This window comes from Malaclemys terrapin, chromosome 21 (genome assembly GCF_027887155.1).
Source record: "Malaclemys terrapin pileata isolate rMalTer1 chromosome 21, rMalTer1.hap1, whole genome shotgun sequence".
Taxonomy (NCBI): domain Eukaryota; kingdom Metazoa; phylum Chordata; order Testudines; family Emydidae; genus Malaclemys; species Malaclemys terrapin.
Window position 1 is genome coordinate 929216 of NC_071525.1, and position 14313 is coordinate 943528.

Consider the following 14313-nt stretch of genomic DNA (forward strand, 5'->3'; position numbering starts at 1 on the left):
GTAAATTGGTGGCACTTCATTGGCTTAGATGGTTATACTGATCTACACCATCTAGGGGACCAGTGCCACATCCAGCATTTTAGGGATGGGCCAGCTCCTGTAACCCTGACAAGGCCTCGGTGCACATGCAGCCCCTGGACCTGCTGAGCGCTTGCCTGGCCCTGAAGGGTCTGTCGCACCCTGCCTTCCTGCCATGGAGGCAGCACAGCTCTGCTCTCAGGCCTTGTCTGGCCTGGGACTCAGCTCCGCCGGTGCCATGGGCTTTGCCTGTCTGCACACACAGCCAGACCGGGGGTGAAGGTGGCTTCAGTGAGGCAGCTACAGCCGGACACAGGACCAAGTGCTCCCTCTGTCTCGAGAAGCCGGGGGTTGAGTGGAGCCCCTGCCCTGTCAGCAGGTGTAACAGGGTTAGAGGAGCCCAGCTCAGGCCATGTGGCTTGGTTCAGCACCACTGCCAGCCAGCCCCAGGAAGGGCCTAGCAGCCAGACGCTAACTTCAGGAGTGCAGGATGGGGCACTAGCCTCGGCGGCACACTGCAGCCAGAGACTGAGGCTCAATTTTCCTTGTACCCTTTAAGTCAGGTTTGGGATGGAACACGGCTGGGGGAGGAAGGGGAGCTGAATGAACACCTAATGGGAGGAGATGAATGAGGACACATGATTATTCTTGGAGAAAGACTTTGAGCCCTTCCTCCAGCCCCTGGGTGAGCTGCCCGCAGGCATGGATGGAGTAAGCTCGGAGCCACATTAGGGAACTTGGGAGTACTTGAGCCTCTGGTTTCAGGGCCGTTTGCTGCTCCACTCCTACGACGTTAACAAAATGAGGAGGAGCGGCTTCCTGAATGGCGAGCGTCTCCTGCCAGCACAGCACAGCACCCAGCCACCACCACTGGCATGAGGAAAAGGACAGGCGAGGCCAAGGTGTGAGCATTTCCACCTCCCCGTCTCCTGTGCCTGACTGAGCCTGTTGCTCACGAGGGGCTGAGAGCAGGTGGAGCAGATGAGGATACTGGGTGTGGGTGCTTCTGGTTGCTTCCTGAGGGACTGGACCTTCCCCAGGGCCCCGTCCTGGCTCCCATAGAATCCCTCCTTCCGTCAGCAGGAGAGTTGGCCTGGTGCCTGTGACCTTTGCAGACAAGGGAACCTGGTCTTGCCTTAGGAGAGGCTGACGGCAAGTGTTACTTCCGTTCCAGTAACAGCGAGAGGCCCCAGCCAAGTGGGCCAGATCCTGCACAGAGCTGGTGTGAGACCGTCTCTGCCTCCCCTCTTGCCATCAGCGTGACCTCAGTGCAGACCTGGGCGTGCAGGTGAGAGGACAATGTCGCTCTCTGTTGTTGGACTCCTCCTTTTAGACGAGAGCAGACGAGAGGGGGTGGGGCAGCAGCAGCTTTAAGGCTGAAGGCAGCTGCTGGGGAGATTAGGCTGTCCATAACTGCGTGCTCTGTTTAGTCACATGAAGCTGCTTCACCTCCAGCTACCTCCGGTAAAACGATCAGGAGGTGCTGAACGTTGGCCTGGCTGGGCCAGCAGTTTGGGGGGGTGCACGTTTCCAATGGGGGGGCGGGGCTGAGCCAGGCCTCAGCCAAGCAAACGCCAGGGCATGGGCACAGGTTGGCTGAGGACTGGGATACTGCCATGTTCCTTCTCTACTGGGTGGTCTGAAACCCAATTAGGCAGGGACCCATTTCTTTTCCATTCTTTGCACTGAATGGAGGGGCCTGATGCTACCTCTCTTGAGACTGTGTCATCAGGGACTCCTGGCTGGCAGGCTGTGTGGAGCTGCCAATTTGGCAGTGGCCCTGTTCTGACTTCCTTGGGTCGCATGGGGTGAAGCTTGTCTGCTGCTCCCTCCCCCAGCCCCCATGCAGGGACGCCCAGTGCAGGAAGCAGATGTGCACTGATTTCCAAGAGCAAAGGCAAGAAACTCTCCTCTCCTACAGGGATTGGGGTTTCTCGCTCTCAGCTAATGGCTTGCAGGCTGAGAATGCCAATGAACCAATTACCTCACTCTGCAGGGCCGAGCGATCAGTTCTTGAGCCGAATGGGCTGCCAGCTGACCCAGAACCTGGCCTGGAACAGAGGCATTGGGGGGAGAGAACAGCAGGGCCCCCTTTCCCTCCCCCTGCCAATGTAGGGTGGGGTGTGTAGAATACATAAATGGCAGTGCTAGGCCTCTCTCATCCCGTGTGGGCTCCATGCTACCCAAGGAGCAGGCCTTGGCCACAGCCAGCTGAGGTACTCCTTGTGGGCAGCCTCTCCTAATATGATTACTAACACTTGGAACAAACACGATCATTTCCCCTCTCCCTAGGTTGGATGCACATTAACCACGTAAGCATCGTGGCTCCCCAGGAGATGGGTAACTCAGTTTACAGATCAGGAAACTGAGGCAGAGAGCGCGGCGGGGACTTGCCCAAACTTCTTTTCACCCCGGGTTCCAAGTGCAGTGGGTGCTGCTGCTGCTTTGGCCAGGGCGTGGGCCCAGCTTTGTAGAGCGTTGGCGGTCAGTGTTGCCTGAGGAGCGCAAGTGAGAGAAGGGTAATGGTGACTTTTTAAAGAGGTTAGAACTCAGCCCAAGCTGGCTGGAATTGCCTGGCACTAGCAAAAGGCAGGGTGCCAGTGTCAAGGCTTTGTCCCTGCCCAATTTCAAAGGCCTGCTGCAAACAATGGAGATGTTACAGCTTCTCCTAGAAAAGGACAAAAGAATCTTTTATAACGGAAAGTGTTAGGCAAGCCAACTACAGGGAGAACTGGCAGTGCCCCCCAGAACAGTGGGCAAGGATCATTGTTGGCTCCTCTGGCAGTTAATGATAGTGCCTGCCTCATAGCACTCCTGTAAGGATGTGGCTGGGTGGTGGGCTGGCTGAGGCTAGAAGTGCTGTGGGGCTAGTACCCCCAGCCTCCTGCATGGGGGAAGGCCTCTCTTTATTCCCACCGCCCTGCTGATGAGCAAGGTGTGAGAACTCGACGCAATGCAGATCGTGTTCCAAGCACGCCGAGGAAGGGCACGGGCGTAAATAGGCAGACCGAGGGCCCTTCCCCTCTGCCCAGGCTCTCTGGAAGGATCAAGACAGCAGTATGGCTGGAGTCCAACTGTGCACTCCAGCCTTTGGCTCTGGGTTTTAACTCCGCTCTAACCATAGCGGATAGTAACTGGTAGGCTGGTGGGGAGCAATTGCTGGAGCTTTGGCTGGACTGGGAGCCGCGTCCCTGCGATCAGCAGAAGGAGAACTTGTCTTAAGCACGGCTCTTTGGTTTGTGGCCAGGCACGGGAAAGGGAAATGGAATCCTCTCCCATTTTCTGCCTCTTGGTCTCATTAATTAGCACTCGCTCGGCAACTGCAAATGGATTTCTCAGCCTGCTGCTGCGGTGGGGGGGGGGGGGGGGGGTTGTGTGTGTGTGGCATTGTAGTCACGTGGCCCCACAGCGCACCTCCGTCTTCCATGACCTGTAGGTGAGAACGTAAGGAGGAGATTTTCAACGGCGCACGTGGGGGAGAGCTGCCCAGCTTCCAAAGGGAGTTGGGTGCCAAACTGCCCTTGTGCCTTTGAACCCCATCCTGCTTTGCCTCCCCCCGCAGACTAAGCCCGAGAGCTAACCAGGAACAGGGGAGCAGATTCAGCGGTGCCCTCTTGTGTTTAAAATTAAGCATCTGCTGGAGGGTTTTGCAGAACTGGGAGCGCTTAAAGCAGCGGGTGCATTCTCGAAGGCCTGGACCATATGGGGACTGGCCCAACATACAGCTGCACCACCGCAGACTGGCAAAGCCCCTGCTGAGGGCAGCAGTGGAGCTGAACCCTGCTTGAAACCAGGGTAGCTTGCACCTACCAAATCAAGGCTAATAGCAGTTAACTCTGCACTAGAGGGGTGGCCATGAATGTCTGAAATCTGGACCGATCCCCTCTGCACACAAGACCTATAGGCCCTATTCTGCTCCCCTTGACTTTAACCGAGCAGGATCCAACCCCTCAGCACGTGGATTGTGTCTGCTCTAAAGGTGGTTCCTGGTGCCTGTTGAGCAAACTTCATGTCTTCCTCACAGGCTCAGCCTGCTACGTGCTGTGCGGAAGGCGAGCAGGTATGTGGCAGGGCTGGCTTTCGGAAAGGGCTTGTCTGTGACTGATTTAGGTGTAAAACACTCGCAGGGTCAGAGCCCCCGGAGCTGGCTCCGGGCTGCCCAAGAGGAAGTGCCTGTACCCTGGCAGAGATGGAGGGCAGTGTGCAGGAAGGTCCCAGGGGAGCCGGGCTCTGAACGAGGCAGACAGCCCGGATGGGGTGTACAACAGTATCGTGCTGAAAGTCCCAGCTTTACGCAGACACGTGCAATGTCCACTCGAAAGGAAGTGCCCAGCTACCCATGTCTATGGCCCCATATCCCTGAGAGGGAAGTCAAGGGCTCCTCTCAACAGCCCTGCCCTGAGCACTAAGGAGAAGTCGTCCCTTGATGAGTCCTGTAGGAGCCAGGCCTGCGCTCCTGTGACACGCTGCGGCGTGCTTGAATCCCCAGCTGTAAGAGGGCACGCAGGAAGTGGCAGCAAATGCTAGAGCTGCCCTAACTGGAACTTCTCCCACACCAATGGGTGCAGGGCCGTGCTTCTTAACAGTGTTTCTTCCTTCCCTTGGGTTTCTTGCTGCGTTCTCCAGCTGCATCATTGTTTCCTAGCCACTGGGGCAAGTGCGCTCGCGCCTTTCCCTGGCGGCAAGCCTGGGGAAGCCTAATTGGATATGGCTGGACTTTGGATGTGGTTTCCATGGAAACCCCGGTAGCAATGGTGCACTCCCAGTGTGCATGCTGGAGAGAACTTTACACACACCCCCTTTTCACTCCCCTGCTGGTGTGGTAAGGTTACAACAAACAAACATGAAAGCATCCCCCTCTTTCCTGCACAAGGAGGCAAGCAGCTTTTGGGCTATTTCCTTTGCTTGTTTATTTGTAATACCCTTTGCAGGAAGGAAGGGGCTGTCAGCTGCTCGCACCCCTGAGCATCGTCCTGGCAGTTTGGAGCATTTTTATAAACAATTGCTTCAGCTACAAGCCGTGGAGCTTTCCAGAGAGACCAGGGAAAAGAGACCAAGGAGCTGGGTGGGTCAGCCTGTGGGTTTGTTCCCCCACAAAGGATGCTCACACCCAGCCCCCGGCAGAGCAGGTGTAAGGTGCTGCCCCTGGCTGGGCAAGTGGGGTCCTGGTCACATGGGAGCCAGTATCTTCCGGGATCTGCTCAAGGGAATCCAGGGGCCAGGAGGCCTGAGATCTGGTCTCGGAGCTGCCTGCTGCAGGACCTAGGACAGTCTCTTCCTTGCTCCCCTCTGACCCTATGTCTTTATTTAGACTGTAAGTTTTGGGGGGCTCTAATTACTTATGTGGCTGGCGAGAGTGGGGGAAAGGAGGGACAACGGTACTGGGCCCCTGAGCTCAGCGCCCCCCCCCTCACTCCCCAGTCTGTAACATCGGTATGACTAAAGTGAAAGGGGAGGGGGTGACGCCTCAGCGAACACGACTCCAGTCTGAGACTCTGGCAAGCCTAATTCTCCACGCTAGAGAGCTGTTTGTCAGTGACTAACAGCGGCTGGCGTGCCCATCTTTCCCACAGAGCTGCTAGGAATCACAAACCAGGGATGGAAAAGCCCGAGGAGTTCCCATCCCCTTCCCCCCAGCACTGTGCATGTTTGTTCTCTAGTACATTCTCCAGTCTAGGGGTCAGTGGTTGGAGGAGACTCCTGCTTGGCTGACCTGTCTGAGCCTAGAGACATCTCTGTGCTGCCGCTGTCCTCGCTCTCAGTCTGGGAACCCCTTCGATGTTGCCCCCTGAGACGCAGCTAGCAGCCAGTCTGGCTGTCATGCCTAGGACTCAGGGGCGGCTCCAGGCACCAGCGCAGCAAGCGTGTGCCTGGGGTGGCAAGCCGTGGGGGGGGGCCTGCCGGTTGCTGTGGGAGCGGCAGTCAGGCGGCCTTCGGCGGCGGGCCTGTGGGAGTCCGCCGGTCCCGCAGCTGCGTGACAATTTGGCGGCGGGTACGCCGAATCCGTGGGACCAGCGGACCTCCCGCAGGCACGCCGCCGAATCCGCATTACCAGCGGACCTCCTGCAGGTGCACCGCCGAAAGCCGCCTGGCTGCCGTGCTTGGGGCGGCAAAATACATAGAGCCGCCCCTGCTAGGACTCCTAGCCTTAGCGTCTTTCCAAAGCTCTGCTGAGCCAGGCAGTGATGGGGGCAAACTGGGCCTTTAGCAAAAAGGAGCTGAAGAAGTGGGTTGAGTGTAAGCTCTGTGGAGCAGAGACCAAGTCTCCCTCTGCGTGTCTTACGGAGCTGGGTGATGGTCAGTGCTTAATGAATACAATAATGCTCTGCCCCATGGGAGCCCCACGTACGCAGCCTGGGGGCCCAGGACTCACAACCCCCATGGGAGCAAGAGCTATGCAGATAAACAAGGGTTTGCAGGAGCCAGCCCTGGTGCTTTCCAGTGCGGTGTCCCCAGCGCAAGCCAGCCTGACCTTCAAAGCCAAGGAGACCCTGCTTCCTTACTGCTTGGCCCAGGATAAACCTGCTGTTGCTATGGGAACCTGATGGGATCTTTCCTTACAGCAGGGTGCCTGGGTGTTTAATGGTGCAGTTGAAAAGCTGGCTGCCCTGTTGTGTTGCTCTGATTTTCCCGTCCATCAGCAATTAGGAGCAAGGGGGCCTTTAAGGGGCCATTCAGTCATGTTAATTGACAGTGCGATGCTCCGCATGGAAGCTGCTCGGCGTGGAAGTGGGTGATGCCAGGTTCTGCACTGGGGGCTGGGCCATTCTAAGGCCCAGCGTGAGCAACAAATCCATTGGCAGGGGAGGCCCCTGAGAGCAAAGGGGGCTGGACAAAGCCCCACCTCACGCTTGGTGGAAGGCTGTTCAGGCATTTCCCAGGCTGACTGAGAGCACTGCGGCCGCCTGAGCTCTGCAGCCCTGGGTTGGCCCTGGGCCCCCTGCAGGCTCTGCTGTGCACTTGAGAAAGGCAGCATCGGCTAGATAAGGCACAAGGCTGGGAGCCAGGACACCTGACTTCTGTTCCTGGCTCTGCCACTGACCTGCTGGGTGGACGAGTCACCTGCCCTCCCTGGGATTCTGGTTCCCCTCCTGTCCGATGCTCGTCAGAGCAGGGCGTTGCTCTTGCTACGCCCAGCGTCCAGTGCAAGGGGCCTGGGGGGAGAAGGGCCCTGAGATCAGTGAGGCAGGCCCTGCGCTCCGAGTACAGCGCTCTGTCCCTCCGTTTACAAGCCAAAGGTGCAGGGCACAGACCACAATCTCCATTTCTTTCTGGGTTGGCCCCTGCTAATCCCCAGAGCTTTTATCCGGTGGTTCCTGACGCAGCATCCACTAGGACTGCCGGTATCCGAGACCCATCATGCCACATGCACAGATGGGCTGCCCCTCCCCAATGGGGCCAGCTGAAAAGCTGTATGAGCCACTCCCTGCCTCCAAACCAACTGAGCCCCTTACCGCTGCCCGGCAGGTGGCTATTACCGTTCCCAGGCCAGGCTCTGCCAGACAGTATCCCCCCCAAGGCAGCCTGCAAAGATCTGGCCCTGGCATGCAGCTCACCTAAGTGCCTTGGGGCTGCCGGCCCCCTCTCCATGGGGCTGTCTTGCTCATGACTCTCCCTGCGCCTGGCCTCTGCTGAAAGCCTTGTTCTAAGGCAGACAGGTCTTTCTACCACCCTGGTGTGGAGCCTCCGCTCCCTCTGTTTAGTTTTTAAAGCAGCTGGAGAAGTGTCCCCCCCCCCCCCCCCCAGTGTGCCTGCGTGAACCTGTGATAGACAGAGAAATGCAGGGACGAGAGCAGGAGAGGGAAAGCTTTTCCCTGGAGGGTTCTGTTCCTGGGATAAATAACCTCCTCTAAGCCAGGTTCCAGTCTGTGGGCCCCACGGGAGAAACCTGACCTTGAACTTGCCCTGGAGTTTACAAACGCTCTCCCATGCTGGAGTGTAGCAATTCAGCCGGTTCCCTACAGACCCTCCTTCCAGCCTGCGTTATTGACTGCAGGGACCCTGCTGCTGAGCCGGCTCCGGCACGCACTGCTCCAATCAGACAGGGCTAAGTGAGCACGTGTTACTGCCGCACACCACAGGTGCCCAAGGATGGAGATGAAAAGCTATGGGCCAGATCCTGCCTATCTGTGCTGCTGTCACTTACATGATTCCCGCGGCACTGCCTGCCTGAGTAAGCATTAGCAGGGGGGTTGGTGTCAGCGGTAGGATTAGAACGTGAGTCCTGGGGCTTCGTGGGGGCAGCTGCTACAAGTCAAGCCAAGAAAGACTGTGCCTAAAAGGGGCAGCTCGGGCACTGGACACAGTGTCAGGACACCTGGGTCCTGTTCCTACTGCTGCCGCTGGGCAAACTGCCTCCCCTCTGTTTCCCCTCCCGCTCTTTGGACTGTGAGCGCTTTGGGGCAGGGCTCACGTTGGGGTTCTGGACCGTGTACCATAGCCAGTATGAATTCCCTCACTCTCTGCCCGCGGTCTCCATTCCCAGGGGTCGGGCCCTGCAGCGTAGCTCATGGGAAGGAAGGCAGGGTGTTGCTAACTGGGTGCTGTCTCTAATCACGTGCCTTCCATCCTGCTAGCTCTTTGTGATCGACAACGGCGCCGATGACTGGCGGATAGCAATGACTTATGAGCGCATCCTTTACATCAGCCTGGAGATGCTGGTTTGTGCCATACACCCCATCCCTGGGGAGTACAAATTTTTCTGGACAGCACGTCTGGCCTTCTCCTACACACCCTCACGGGCAGAGGCCGATGTGGACATCATCCTCTCCATCCCCATGTTCCTCCGCCTGTACCTGATTGCCCGGGTCATGCTGCTGCACAGCAAACTCTTCACTGATGCCTCGTCACGCAGCATCGGGGCGCTCAACAAAATCAACTTCAACACACGCTTCGTCATGAAGACTCTCATGACCATCTGCCCCGGCACCGTGCTGCTGGTCTTCAGCATCTCCCTGTGGATCATCGCCGCTTGGACGGTCCGTGTCTGCGAGAGGTAAGCCAGAGGTGGGATTAACCAGCTTTCTCCTTGGAGCAGCGAGTGGCATGCCGCCATCCGCACAGGGCAGGAAGGGGAGGAGATGGAACCCTTCCCGTCTTCCCACAGCTGTCTAGAGCCCTGGAGAGGGCTCAGCAATGCTAAGGCCCCCCAGAGATGAAGGGCTGACTCGATGATGTGGGCTCCGTACAGAACTCGCCCTCCCTAAGACAGGCACTCCTTGAGCCTCTGGGGTACATCTGCACTGCACAAACAAACCCCGGGGCAGCTAGTCGCAGGGCCTGTGTCAGCTGACTGGGTTTTCACTACAGGGTGAGGTTCCTGCTCGGGCTGGCGCCTAGCAAGGGGGGAGGGTCTCCACTGGTAAGGTTAGCCCTGGAGCGTGAGTCTGAGTCAGCTGACCTGGGCTCTGGGACTCACTGCCATGGGGGTCTCTTCAGTGTAGACGTACCCAGGGAGCAGGATGCAGGAGCCGAGTGCTTTGCAGGTGTCCTTGGTGCCATGTGAGCAAACCCAGGGGATGGGGGTGTGGTGCTGTGCAAGCACGGCCAGCTGGCTATCCAACACCCCCTCCGCCCCTGGGATCGTGGGGTCCAGGTATGCCGGCCAGCGGGCACAGGCCAGGCCAGTGAAAATAAAGAAATGGCTGCCTGAAAATGGAAACCCAGGTTTCTGTAGGCAGTGCCTTCCCAAAGTACCCAGCGGAGGGCCACCTTGCCAGGATTCAGTGCTCTTGTCCCAGGGAGGCTGTGTGCATGCAGCGCTCCCAGGCCTCTCCGTTCTCACCAGCAGCCCCATTCTGCCATGCCAGGCTCCCCTGTCGTCCTTGGCAGGATGACAGACACTCCTCCCCTCCCCCCCCGGTCAGGGTTTGACAATGGGCAGAGCCTATCCACCAAGTCACACAAGTGTTACAAGGAGAGAATGGTTCCCAGTGTCCTAAACTATCTGGGGGAGAGGTGCGGGCAGCTGGGGTGACTCCGCTCACCAGTGAAGGCTGGGCTGGCTCCGATGGCCAGTCTCCTGTGGAATAGTGCAGGGGGAGCTGCTGGAAACACAGAAGGTGCAAAATAACTTGCCAAGCCCCAATGCCCGGGCTCTCACTCTCGCTTCGCTGAGAGCAACTGTCATGACAACATGGTTACACAGCAGCTCTGGGCGAGCATCTCGCTGGGATTTGTGCACATCTCTCGAGGTTGCTGTGGAGACAGCCCTGTACGAGGTGTGAATGTGGGGCAGTGAGTGCACTCCTAGCCTGGGAGAGGGAGGGGGAGAGGGTGTAGGGATACGTCTCCTTCTGGGCTTTTCATTCTCACAACCCCGTTAGGCCGCCTGCAGGTAAAGGGAGGTTACGGGGTCACGAATGCTCTCTGCGTTGTTCTGGGGCCAGAACAGAGACATGGCTTGACAGCCGGATTATATTAGTCATGACACAGGAGGGGGGACTGACAGCTGCTGGCATCCTGCAGGGCACGCCTGGCATTTCCCCAGCCTCTCCCAGCACGGCAAAGATCTGTCCATGCAGGTTCCTAATTAAACCCTTCCAAGTGGGAATTAGCACGTGGGGCTGAGCTCAGCGGCTTTCCTGGAGGCTTGGTCTGACAGCGACAGGTTTGGAGAGGCAGGCTGTCCCCGGGTGAGTCAGACACCCACGGTGCCACAGCTTGCCAGGCAGCAATTAGGCACTGAGCACTTTGTGGGCACGGATAAGGGAACTACCTGCTGATTTTTCCTTGACTCCGGGCACATAAGCTGCCGCTGCTGGTGCCCTGCTCTCTAGTGCTGTCTCTTTGAACCTGTTTTGTTCTTGCTACTAGTTCATATCCCTCTGCTCTCCGGGTAGCACCCTATCTGTCCAAGCAGTGACAAGAGGCATGTCAGGGGGCAGAGGCTCTACCCTCGATCTAGCTCCCTGTCAAGACTTGCACAGCCTCATGCCCCTACAAGTAGGGCAACTGAGGCAGGGCTGCTGCCTGAGGGCCCTCTGCAACTAAGGGAGCCCTAGAAAACTGACTGAGCGGTGGACAGAAAGGGGAAGCAGTGAGGTTAGCAGGGAGCAGGCAGATGGGCACAGCTGGGTGCATTGGACATGTTTGTAAGACGGTGGAGAGAAAAGTTCCCTGCAGGCGTCTCTTTAAGACCGGCTGCGTGGCATTGACTGTGGATGGGCAAAACTTGCTGGCAGTGCCCCTGCCTGCCGTTCAGCTGAGAGGCCATTTCCCGGCCATTTCCCAGCCACTCCCCAGCCTCCCTCCACGGCCCAGGAGTCTCTGGCCTCTTGTCACCTGAAAACCTTTTCTGGAAGGTTTCCATCTCTGCTGTATTGTTACTGTAGGAGCCCTAGTCAGGGGCCAGACCCCCCTGGCGCTAGGAGCTGAACAACACAGAACAAAAAGACAGTCCCTGCCACAAGGAGCTCCCAACCCACGTATAAGCCAAGAGACACCAGAGGGCTGCAGCCAGGCAGACGGGATCACAAGTGAACAGTGAGACAGTGCTGGTCAGCATGCCAGGCCATGGACTCTGCACACCAGCAGCCGAACGGCTGTCCAGTTCTTTGTGCGCATCACAGCAAAGGAGAGTTTGGCAGCGGGACTGGAAGGCGGGCGCAGAAGCGGCTCTGGGGGTGTCCTCCCACACGTGAGGGCAGCACAGGAGAAAGTACAAAGTGGCTTGTTTGAAAATGTAACAAATGGGCACTGGAGGCTGGTGTTACGGGCCAATCAGAGGCGAGCTTCAAAAACTCAGTAGTGACTGAGAGGATAGGCAGGTGGGGAAGGGCCTGGAAAGTGAAAACCAGCCGCTTGCGTGGGGTATGAGAGCGAAGTGACATGGGGAGAGGGACAGGCTAGGAAAACGGTCTCTGCATGGCTCTGAGCAGGGCAGACTGCATTTGTCAAGGCCAGAGAGACAGCCAAGACAAGGGTGAGATCTAGCTGTGTGGAGGGAGAGGCAATGGTTGGGTTAGCTGCATTGCCAGGAGCCCGGCAGATCGGGACCTTGCAGCGCCAGGTTCTGGGCCAAACAGCCCCTGCCTCAGGGAGAGAAGAGCAGGGGCGCAGGGAGCACAGGTACTGCGAGATGCTCCGGCACTATGTAAGGCACCCCTGGAAGTACCTGATGGATGGACAGACAGACAGGGAGGGGATGGGGTAGGCCAGAGGCTCAAAAGCTGGCAGTCCTCAGCCTGCCTCGTCGGTGGTGCATGGCCCCGGCTCTGTCTCTGCGCTGCTGGGGGCCAGGGGCTGTTTGACGCAGAGCGGCGAGAAAAGCACTAGGAGGCCAGAGTAGCTAATTGATCAGAAGGACTCTCAGCAGCCTTGTTTGCCCTGCACCTGCCATTTGCCTAACAATAACGCTGGCTCTGGCTGGCAGGGCTAGACGTGCTATTGGGAGCCTGGGGCCAGCTCCCTTCCCCCTGAGATGAACTTGTCCAGCCCGTGTGGGCTGGGGAAATCCATGGAGCGGGAGAGCAGCGCAGTCAGTCTGCGAGGAGGATCAGGGCTGCCAATGAGGGGTCAGGAGATGCGCTCTGAGGACTCGCAGGCCACCTGCACGCAGGCCTCTGCACTGACTCCCGGCCTCCTGCTCAAACCACCCCGGTGCTGCTTCTCCACTCCCCCCCTTTCCCTTGGATCTTTGGGTCTCTCTCTTCCCTGCTCGCTGCCCAGCCTTCGCCCTTGCAAGCTGGTCATTGCTCGGCGGAGCGGCACATCCTGTTTGGGCAGCGGAGAGCCCCCTCCGTAGCATTCGCGTCTCTCTCAGTTCTGGTCCCATACATGGAGGCTGTGTCACAAAATCCTCTCCTAACTCCCGGATATGGCACCGGCACCAGGACCAGCCCAGCCCTGACTTAAGCTCCCCGTGTGTAAGCCCTCAAGGATATTCCCCACGGCTGGTCACCACCTGGCCAAGGGCCCTCCGCTCCCTGTGCTGCTGTGCACCCCAGGGTAGGCAGACGGGTCCTCGCATTGCGAGGTCTAATCAGTACTTGCAGATGAAGCCCTAGACGAAAGACCCCATAGCTGGGCAAAGTACTGTCACAGCTGGCTGCCCACTGCAGGCCAGTCTGCCACCAGAACCTCGTCATTCGTGCACTAGCGTACCGCCTTTCCAAAGGGCTGGTGCAGACGATGGCGGTGCTACAGCTGCCGTTCACCTCTGCGCAGTGCAGGCAGTCGGGATCTCCCCGGTGGGAACTGGGCAGGAATGTGAGTGCTGCTCTCTCCTGGAGCCCCGCGGGAAGAGCGCTTGCAGCACCGCTTCAGTAGCGCAAAGCACCTGCCAAAGCTACTCAGTTCTCCAGTTTGCTGAGGGAGAGACAGGCGACACCTTCCAGCTGCACCTCTTCAGCGCCTCTTCCCCAGCTGGGCAGATTCCATCTTCCGCCCGTTGTTCTTGGGTAGCTCTGGCCTCCTCGCTTCCAGCCCAGTGTCAGTGTGGAGTCAGCAGATCGACAGCTTGTGCTTTGCACTGCCATGCCCAGACTGTGCTGTCCCTCCCTGCACAGCCCCGCTTTGGGTTAGCCGCTGCTACTGCCATGCAAGGAAAGGATGGAGTTTCCTAGGGCAGTCGGGCCTGCCCAGATTCACTTCACTGGCTGTACTCTGGGTCACTGTCACCCCAGGGGGCGGGTGCACTGGGAAAGGGGAGCCTCAGTCTGGATTCCTGGAACCTGTTACCAACCAAACCCCGCTTAGAGCTGTGCTCATGCATATCGCTGGCAGAGCGAGAGCAGCTATGCCCGGCAATGGCTGTAAAACACCAGGAAACCACGTTCTCCCTTTAACCTGGTCTGTACAGACGGCACGCCGGGGTTTTCTCTGCCAGTGCGGGCCAGAAGCGAGCACAGACGTAACCACCTAGAGGAGTCGTGGAGGACCCAGTACTCGGCCCTGGTGAAATCCCCTTTGTGCTGCTGCGGCCTAGCCTAGGGCCTGAGAACACAGCTTGACCTTTGATGTCTTGTTGGAGTTAGCACTCTGTTCAGTGCTATCACATCACATCCTTTGGGTCTGAACCGAGCCACTATCAACAGAAAAACGTGCTCTGAAGCGGTGCCGAGTAATCCAGGCCGTCTGCTTTGCAGCACTGAGTCAGCTCCCTGCGGGTTTGCTACCACCAGAGGTGCAAAAAGCCCCAATCGCCAACTGCCTCACGCCAGGGTTCTGTCCGCAGGCTCAGTTTGACAGGAGCAATCTGCTGGGGGAGTTTGAGCTTCAGGCCGAAAGGCGTTATTGGCAAATCAGAGGGGTGAAAATAGGGGACTAATATTGATATTAGAGCTGTGTTTAGAG

The 14313-nt window shown here is 58.1% G+C and overlaps 1 protein-coding gene across 1 annotated transcript in view; it reads left to right on the plus strand.

Annotated features, from left to right (window-relative positions):
* The first annotated feature begins 1218 nt into the window (after window positions 1-1218).
* LOC128827208 (small conductance calcium-activated potassium channel protein 3) overlaps window positions 1219-14313 on the plus strand; it is a 47444-nt gene continuing 34349 nt past the window's right edge. The window contains exons 1-2 of the mRNA XM_054011020.1: window positions 1219-1306; window positions 8595-9013. Of these exons, the coding sequence (XP_053866995.1) occupies window positions 8637-9013 (377 nt within the window). The 5' untranslated portion in view covers window positions 1219-1306; window positions 8595-8636. The remainder of the gene's footprint in view (window positions 1307-8594; window positions 9014-14313) is intronic.